Here is a 9,705-nt window from a genome sequence, read left to right on the forward strand (position 1 = left end):
TTCTTACACTATTAATGCTAAATTGATCATTAACTTCAGGTTACTTTAGGAGATGACATACAACACCTGGAGATTTCCTTGTGAAACAGAAAATATTCAAAACTCTGAGCCTCCTGCAAACAGCCTGTGCCTGAAAAAGCCTCAATCGAGTCTCTGGCTTCTGGAAAGTGTAGTGCACAACACATGAGCAGTACCCACTACAATTGCCCATAGCTTGCATCTTTGTTAAGCACATTTGCTGACAGGTTTGTATAGGATGCCTTCTACATACCTGAGCCAAACCAAATGCCTTGATAGCTACTAAGAACGTACGTTTATTTGCCGAAGACTTCAGGTGGGAGACGTGGTTCATTATTTGCCCTAGGGACAGCCAAGAGCCTAACAGAGGAGGCGCTGTGCTGGGGCTGGTGCAGTTCCTGCGCTGGACGCCAAGTGCCGCTGCTGGCCAGAGCTGGGCGGGGGCTCCCCCGCAGGGAGGGACCAGCGAAATGCTGCCTGGCTGACAGCTGAGAGCCCAACCGAAATGCCCCGGCTGTACTGGAATACGCCTTAGTTCAAAGCCTGTTCAGGGGATGTGCTGGGAATTGCTGCATTGAGAACCGGCTGGAAACATCAAGAGCACAAGGGGGAAGGAGAAGGAGGGAGACAGTCTCCCAGGTCCAGTCCTGGGGAATTCGGAAGCATTTCGCCTCAGGTCTGGCATGACTCAAGCAGAGCCCGTTGATTGGTAAGCACCGACTTAACACCGAGAGAAAGTATTGTTTATATTTAACGAAATGATGGGGAAAGCACTAACTGGAATAAATACAGAGAGAGGAGGCCGGCTTAGCTCTCGGAAAATGAACCATAAACAGGAGCTGTACCAGCGTCATTTACAGTATAACGGAGAGCCAGCAGGGTGGGAACTATTGTTCCCGGCTTTCCTCACGTTTGCATGTAGCTGAGAACTCGGGGCAGCCATTTTCATAGGAGAGCTGGGAATTCAAGCGCCGAGTGCTGGAGGAGAGAACAGAAACCAGTCCTGGAGCTGTCTGGGAACAAGAGGATGGGAATGTTGGTCCCTGTTTGCACGCGTCTTGGAAAACACAGGGACTCGGGGAAGCATCTGTGCTTTCGATCTGCAGGCAAGGATTCCTCCCAAGCCCGGCTGTCCTCAGGGTGTGCTGGAGGTAGACGGATTCCAGGGATGGGGAAAAAGCTTTTACCCAGAAGGGCAACCAAATTTGCCATGGGGTCTCTGAGATTTTTCTTGGCAGATCTGAATTCCCAGATGGAAGACCAACAGGAAGAAACTGAAATTGCTCAGGCTGCAGGAGTGCAGCAGAATCTTCTTTTAGAAACACTGTACTCTGAAATAGACATACCAAGAACTGAGCAGAGTATGTTGCAGTAGCTCTTTGCTAGCGTTAAGATGTAAATCTCAGGGTAAAGAAAAGAACCATTTTTCCACCATTTTAAACCACCTTCTTAGGATAAAGATATTCTCACTAAAGCAAGAAAAGAGGAAGCCTACAACATTACTACGTGCTCAAGGAGATAAGTAAATTCTCTGACACCTTTATGCAAATTAGAATTTTATTGTGGCTATAGTTCCTTATAGTGTGCCCTAAAACACAATGTGCTGTTGTCTGGCAACATACGTACTTTTTTCCAGTTAAACATGTCCATTTTATTGTTGTGACCCAATGGAAAATAACAGCATACATCCAAAATCCAGTGGGGCATGGTAAATGGCCCTCTTTATTGGGCATTTCTCTAAAAGATGAGCTTCAGTCTGTCGTGGTTTAAGCCCAGGAGGTAACTCAGAACCACACAGCCGCTCACTCACTACTCGTCTTCTTCCTCCCCCTCTCCCGGAGGGATGGGGAGGAGAATCGAAATAATATAACTCCCAGGGGCTGAGATAAGAGCAGTCTAGTAACTAACATATAACACAAAACCACTACTGCTACCACCAATAATAAGGGAAGTAACAAGGGAAGAGAATACAATCACTTACCACCCGCCGACCGATTCCTAGCCCGACCTGAGCAGCGATCTAGCCTTTCCGGGTAACTGCTCCCAGTTTATATACTGGGCATGACATGCTGTGGTATGGAATACCTCTTTGGTTAGTTTGAGTCAGGTGTCCAGTCTCTGCTTCCTCCTGCCTTCCCCTCTCCCGGCAGAGCATGAGGCTGAGAAAGTCTTTGGTTGGAGTAAACATTACTGAGCAACAACTAAAACCATTGGTGTTATAAGAGTTGTTCCCAGGCTGAAAGCCAAGAACACAGCACTGCACCAGCTACTAAGAAGGAGAAAAATGACTGCTACTGCTGAACCCAGGACAGTAGAAGAACAGCACCTTCTGATGTTTTGATGTCCTCTTACACCCTTCTACATCTGTAGTGGAAAGACACCATCCCCTTTCTGAAATGGGGTAACAATTGCCAGGTTATTGCTGAGATGGTGGGAAGTGTTTGTGGAAGCTCTTCCCAGCTTGTGTCTGTTCCAAAGATTAGGTTATGCAGAAGCAAAACTACCTCTCTCTGAGTTACCAAGAGCTGAGCAGGAGCACTGGCAAAGGCAAAAACAAATGGATTCCAAGTATCACTGTTATTTTTGCATGGCACAAATGATGAGACAAGCCACGTTCCAACACATCTACCGCTGTACTTGACCTATGGTTTTACATCAAGCTTCTTTGCTGGTGAGAATAGCCACTCAAGAGATGGACATGTCCCTGGAAGGGAAGAAAGGAAGATATAGCTGACCTGATCTTTGATGTAAGTTAACCTTTTCAGTTCCATTACCCCTACAATTCAAATGGGGGTAAGAAGAAATGATAAAGGATGGCTACACCCGTGAAAAATCCTAATAGCTAAAAATGTAGTTAAAATTCTGTAAGTCAATCTTGGCTACTACATTCTCCTACTGATACAGTCACGAAGTTTTTATTTTAAAACAAAGGCATCAGCGAATTTCTGGAACTTCACCTGGTGAGTATTGCTGGACAGTGGCAGCCCTTTTAGCAAACAAAAAATAAAGCGGAAACACCTGGGAAATTAAAGGTATGAAGAACAGGGAGGTCAGGACACTTTCCATATATACAAAAAAAAAAGCACCAGGGGAACATAGCGTGGGCCTTTTCCGGAGCACGCCGCTGCGTCTCTTGTGGTTTCTGGTTGAACCTCTCTTGATTTACACCTGAATGGTTCTTTTAATTGCGTCATTAGATCCCGAGTCGTTGCTATTATCCCCTTTAGCTCCTGCTCATTACCTTTTGGGTACCTGGGAGTTTATGAGCTCTCCTGTCTCCTTGCCTTTTGTATTAAATAGCTGTAGGCTGTGTATCCTTACACAGGGAGAGGAGTTCAGGTTTGACGTCTGAGTAGAGGAACCTCTAAAGTATTTCTAAGCTTGTGGGGTAACAGTAGAGGAGAAAGGACTGTACACCATCATATGAAGATAGGAGGAGAAAGTTGGGGTTGTTCAGCCTGGAGAAGTCACCCTCGGGGAGACCTTAGAGCAGCTTCCAGCGCCTAAAGGGTCCGACAAGAAACCTGAAGAGTAGCTTTTTATAAGGCCATGTAAGGATAAGACAAGGTGTAATGGTTTTAGAGGGGAAATTTAGATATTAGGAAACAAATCTTCCCTGTGAAGGTGGTAAGACACTGGCGGATGTTGCCCAGAGAAGCTGTGGCTGCCCCATCCCTCGCAGGGTTCAGGCAATCCAAAAGCTGCTTATAAAGAGCTCGTGGGTGTGAGCTGGGAAGATACCCAGAGCATGCAGGGAGGAAGCCGGCTTCCAAGAGAGAAGAGCATTTACACTGCTCCCGTTAGCTTCGTTTTGGCAGGGAGGCTACAGAACCAAGCAGCAAGCTCCGAACCAGCACCTCTGCCCCGAGCAAGGCGGAGGACGGACTATTCTCCCTTACGACGCTGGGTGGGGATGTTGCCCACGGACCTGGAGGTTCCGCTGCCCACCTCGGGTTTGCAGGCGCAGGGAGACAAAAAAAGCCATAGGAGGTATACGACAAGAGCTGCGCTGCTCGGAGCTTGGGTGCTCGGAAGCTTTCAAATCCCACGACCCCGGGATTCCTGACAAACACCGCTCTGCCTCGGACGCTGCTTAGAAATGCTGGGAATCAAGGAGGACGGTGGATGGCCTTTCTGGAGAGTAATGGCGGGCGGGATACGGAACAGAGACAGCAAGAGGCAAGTGATCTTGTTTTTTCTGTGCGTTTGCGTGTCTCAGAGCGCGGCCGAAACCCTCCGCTATTCTCTGCCGGAGGAAATGGAGAAAGACTCCTTTGTCGCCAATATTTCAAAGGACCTGGGGGTTTCTCCGAGCCAGCTCGCTGCTCGCAACGCCCGCGTTGTGTCCGAGGGGAACGAGCAGCTTTTCCGCCTTAATCAAAACACCGGAGTCCTAACTGCAAAGGAGTCGCTGGACCGAGAGGAGATCTGTCCGCAGAGTGACACCTGCATGATGATCTTTAAGATATTCCTTGAAAATCCACTGCAGCTGATCCGAGGGGAGGTGGAGATTCGTGACGTGAACGACAACTCCCCCGTGTTCCCGGAGAAGGAGATGGTTTTAGAGATTCCCGAAACGGCATCTCCTGGGTCCCGTTTCCCCCTGGAAAGCGCTCAGGACCAGGATGTGGGCAGTAACGGTTTGCAGAGCTACAGCCTTGGATCAAATTCGCATTTCTCCCTCTCTCTCGAAACAGGGAAAGATGGAGTAAAATACGTGGAGCTCGTCCTAGAGCACCAGCTGGACCGAGAAGAGCAACGAGAGCTGAATTTACTTCTCACCGCCACCGACGGGGGCTCGCCACCCAGGTCGGGGACGGTCCAGGTCCGGATCGTGGTGGTGGATGCCAATGACAATACCCCGGTATTCGCTCGGGAGGTCTACGAGGTGCGCGTGGCCGAGAACAGCCCTCTGGAGCAGCTGGTGGTTAGAGTGACGGCTATGGATCCCGACGAAGGGTCCTACGGGAAAGTGCGGTACGCCTTCACCCAGACACCGGAGAGGTCCCGGCAGCTCTTTGAGCTGAACCCCGCCACAGGGGAGATACGGGTGGCGGGCAACCTGGATTTCGAGGAAGCGAAAACCCACAAGATGGTGGTGAAAGCCACTGATGGCGGAGGGCTGTCGGCGCATTGCAAAGTGCAGGTGGAGATCCTGGACATGAATGACAACGCTCCGGAGATTGCGCTCACCTCCCTCACAGCCTCCATCCCTGAGGCCGCTCTGCCCCGCACCGTGGTGGCCCTATTCAGTGTGCGGGACCGGGACTCTGGGGACAACGGCAGAACAGAGTGCTCGATCGACGGGGACTTGCCCTTCAGTCTCACCCCGACTTTTGATAATTACTACGAACTGAGAACAAACGCGGCCCTGGACAGGGAAGGGACAGCAGAGTACAACATCACCATCACTGCCACGGACTGGGGCACGACGCGGCTCAGCTCCCGGGAAAACCTCTTTGTGCAGATATCGGACGTGAACGACAATTCCCCAGAGTTCACCCAGGAGGTTTACACCATGTCGGTCACTGAGAACAACAGCCCCATGCTCCGGATAGGCAGCGTGAACGCCACGGACGCCGACGCGGGAAGCAACGCCCGCATAAACTACGCGCTTGTGCAGCAGGAAGGCGAGAAGCCCGTCGTGTCGGTCAACTCAGAAAATGGGGATGTTTATATCCTCCGCCCGATGGACTACGAGGAGGTGCGCGCCTTCGAGGTGGCGGTACGAGCTACCGACGGCGGCTCGCCGCCGCTCAGCGCCCAGACGGTGCTGCGCGTAGTAGTGCGGGATGAGAACGACAACGCACCCGTCGTGCTGCACCCACCTCCCGAGAGCAGTGCAGCGACGGGTGAGCTGGTGCCGCGCTGGGCTCGGGCGGGCTACCTGGTGGCCAAGGTGGTGGCTGTGGACGCGGACGCGGGGCAGAACGCGTGGCTGTCGTACGAGCTGGCCAAGGCGACGGAGCCGGGGCTGTTCCGCGTGGGGCTGCACAGCGGCGAGGTGCGCACAGTGCGGGCCGTGTCGGAGAGGGACGCGTCCCGGCAGAGGCTGGTTGTCCTGGTGCGGGACCAGGGAAAGCCGCCGCGCTCCGCCACCGCCACCCTCGGCATCACCCTCGTGGACGGCTTCTCCGACAGCCATCTGCGAGTGAGCGAGGAGGTACCAGCCTCTGAGCCAGACGAGCCGCTGACTCTGTACCTTATTGCCTCCCTGGCCTGCGTGTCGGCGCTGTTCCTGGCCACCGCGGTGGCCGCCGTGGCAGTGAAGGTGCGGCGGGCCAGGCAGAGTGAGGCGGAGTCCCTGCCCACGTTTCCGAAGGCTGCCACAGATAGCAACGCGGGATCCCTGCCCCGCAGCTACCTGTACGACGTCTGCTTCGCCACCGGGACCGTCAACAGCGAGTTTCGGTTCCTAAGGCCCCTCTTACCCTGCTTCCCCGCCGGGCTGCCCGCCGGCCAGGGCGAGCAGCGGAGCTCGGTGTGCTCGCAAGACGCGGCTATCCCCGGAGAGGAAGGCGACCGGTCTGCACAGGTGAGGGACCTGGCGACGCCGAGGCGATGGGGGGAGCGGGGGGGAAGCAGCGCGGCGGCAGGGTGTGACTGGCAGTAAGGACTACCGATGCTCCCCGTGTTGAATAACCACGCTTCTCCGTCCCTAGGTCTGTGCTCTGGGTATCAGATCGTCTTAAGTCTGGTGAGCTTGATCTGTGGGCTCACAGAGGGAGGGAGCAGCTGGGCCAAGAGAATATGTATAGAATTGTGACCCATGCAGTGGGTCTGTCCACGCACTGTGTAGAGCCGATACGGACCCAGAGCAGGAAGGACACACCCCCTAGGAACACGTCCGGTAGCACCGGGAATACAGTGATCCTCTGCGGAGTCAAGCGGACTGCGGGGACAATGGTGCGAAGGGGTGTCACGTAGCTAATTATGTCCCCTGTACTGCTGTTAGGAGCTGATGCTCGGCGTTGCCAAGTGCTGTTCACCAGGGTGGTGGCAATACCGAGCTTGGGCTGTCTGATAAGCTGCTGGAGGCCACGGAGGTGGGGACCTCTGCCATTGAATTAGCTTACATTTTTTATGGCTTGCACCAATATTATTGTCCAGAAAAATATGGTTATCTTGACTTTACAAAGCAACCTCACAGCCTTTTCCTGACCTTGCGGATGCTGTCAGACATTACCAGCTATCGATGTTTCTGTGAACTCAGAGCAAGTCATATCTGAGGCATCCATTAACCTTCGGCTGTTCAAAGACCATAGGGGAGATGAGGTGATCATTAAAGCAGTTCCTTCTCACTCTCCCATGAAGCTCAAGTCCCCTCTAAATATGGGGTTACTATTTTCTGGGGATCCATCTAGCACTTCACAATGGTCCGGAGAATGAACATATATGAGGCTGAGGACTTCATATATGTTTAAAGATCCACAAACCCGTAATTGTTTACAGTCATATTTTCATATAACCACAGATGACTTACTGCAGGTTCTAGGAACCTGTTGCAGTAGCCTCAGGGGAGACCAGGACCCACCTTAATACAGCAACATTAAACCACATTTGCTGTTAGAAAATGTTTTTATTTCGGGCTCTTAAATTACTTCCTCAGACTCATAAAGGTTTGCCTTTGTCATATCCACAGTGGAGGATAGTTTCTTGCATTAGATTTTCCCTGTTCTGGTCAGACACCCACCACCAAGTCCACCACCACTCTTTGGCTCTGAGTAAAGGATGACGTCACACATGCAGTGGTGTAAGACATGCCCTTGTTTCTCGCTGCTGTCTGCTTACCTTAGAAGCCCAAATGATAACTTCCACTCTGTTCTCCGCAGGGCAGAGCTCCCCTCCCCGAAGGTGTGGGTCCCAGCCCCGCAGAAGCAGCCTACACTGCAAACAGGGTTATGGAGCTAAATGTCAGTTCTGATCAAAACCCTTGGCTCACCCAGGAATAAGTGAAGAGAAAGACAAGCACGCCTGTCCTTGCTGATGATCGTCCTCAGAAGGAAAAGGGAACAGAGACCAAACATCCACCAAAAAGTACCAGGGAGGTGGAAAGCTTCCCTGTGTGAGCAAAACCACTCTTGAGCAGTTCTTTATTAATGTAGGTATTTTGTAATTACATGGATGCAGGAGGAGAACTGTAACATACTTACACCGAGATGATGTATGAGCTACTGCTTCTAAATGGTAAGGGAAATAACACTGGAGGCAGGTCTTTGAGATAACTTTTCCACATTTTCTTTGTTGTTTTCTTATAGAGAGAACTCTTCAGCCATGTCTTAAATTTCTTCAGCCTGTTCAATATCAGGCCAAGTAGATACTAAGCAAAATAAAGTGCTTGCAAAGAAATTCCTTAGTAGCAAGCCGAAGCCAGTTACATTAGAAACAGCGGATACTGGCATACTTTGCATATGCGATCAGATGTTTACAGGTTCTCCGTATTGTAAAGAGTGGGATTTAAGCAATGTATTCAATTTTATTTTCCATAAAGTAAGGTTCAAAACATGAAGTAGTAGAGAACATTTGTGGGTTTACAGTAGTCTACGATTAAGCCGCAGTAGAATATAGGGTGTCAAGAAGCTTTCTGTTTTCATTTCATTAATCGGTATTGATCTATAAGGTAATGTGATATCTCCTGTAACACACATTTTAAAAAAAATGCCTGATGACAGAAAACAAAACCTACTCGGACCTCCCCCAGATGAGTGTGCTTTCTCGAAGAGAATTTGTCACAATCATCACCAAGAAAACAGCTGCCCCAAAGAGCAGGATTTCGGGAATAAATCCGTGGACATTGTGAAGGGGAAATCAGCAGGCCGTTCTCAGAAGCTGGAGCAAGGTTCCAAGAAGCTGGAGCAAGGTTCCAAGAAGCTGTGTAAAATCTCGGTATTAAATAGGTCCCAGGATACCTTAGCGATGGTGGTGCCTGGTAACGATCTAGACACAGGAACGAACGGGAAAAAGCCGTCTCACCGAACACAGTGGCCTTCGTCAGTGTGCGGGACGGGACCAGCACTGAGCAAAAACGAGCCTGCGGGGACTACCCTGGGCCGCCTGACCGCCACGGACGCCGAGGCGAGAAACAATGCCCGTATGAGTTACGCGCTGGAGCCGGCGCCGCGGGGAGCCCTTGAAGCGGCATTTCTGTATTGGACGGGGAGAGGGGAAACGTGCAGGCGTCCGCTGGACTAAGAGGAAGTGCACGCCTACAAGGTGGCGGTGGGCGATGCCACGCACATGGATCGTTCATTCAAGTGTGGGATGAGAACACCAATGTTCCAGTCGCGCTGCACAAACCCCAGCAGGACGCGGGTGGGCTACATGGTGGCCAAGGTGATGGAGGTGGACGCGGAAGCGGGGCAGAACGCGTGGCTGTCGTACGAGCTGGCCAGGCCGACGGAGTTGCCGCTGTTCCGCGTTGGGCTGCACATGGGCGAGGTGCGCACGGTGCGGGCCATGTCGGAGAGGGACGCGAACCGGCAGTGGCCGCCCGTGCTGGTATGAGAACAGGGACAAATGCCGCGCTCCGCCATCACCGCAATCGGCATAACGTTTATTGACACCTTTTCCGACACGTCCTTCAAGCTGTCTCCTTCTGAGGGGCAGAAGCTGTCCAGGCGGCCGAGGAGGACACAATAAGAACCAGTGTCATCGCTCTTCCCCTTGCCCGACCTCGGCTTTGAGGCC

At 51.8% G+C, this 9,705-nt stretch overlaps 1 protein-coding gene across 2 annotated transcripts; it reads left to right on the forward strand.

The window, feature by feature from the left end:
- The first annotated feature begins 484 nt into the window (after positions 1 to 484).
- LOC130601530 (protocadherin beta-15-like) lies at positions 485 to 8,013 on the forward strand. Of its 2 annotated transcripts, none has more exons than XR_008972693.1 (2): positions 485 to 727; positions 7,851 to 7,988. XR_008972693.1 is itself a non-coding variant. In XM_057413672.1 (2 exons), the coding sequence occupies exons 1-2, from the start codon at positions 4,118 to 4,120 to the stop codon at positions 7,968 to 7,970; spliced, it is 2,556 nt and encodes an 851-aa protein (XP_057269655.1). In that variant the 5' UTR covers positions 4,024 to 4,117; the 3' UTR covers positions 7,971 to 8,013. The 2 variants fall into 2 exon arrangements, 1 of the variants encoding a protein (XP_057269655.1); XM_057413672.1 differs by lacking the exon at positions 485 to 727 and adding an exon at positions 4,024 to 6,553 and having other exon boundaries at positions 7,851 to 8,013.
- Positions 8,014 to 9,705: the final 1,692 nt, after the last annotated feature.

The sequence above is a fragment of the Pezoporus wallicus genome, unplaced genomic scaffold (genome assembly GCF_028554395.1).
Source record: "Pezoporus wallicus isolate ANWC-B61680 ecotype Strahan unplaced genomic scaffold, APGP_CSIRO_Pwel_v1 contig_11153, whole genome shotgun sequence".
Classification (NCBI taxonomy): Eukaryota; Metazoa; Chordata; class Aves; order Psittaciformes; family Psittacidae; genus Pezoporus; species Pezoporus wallicus.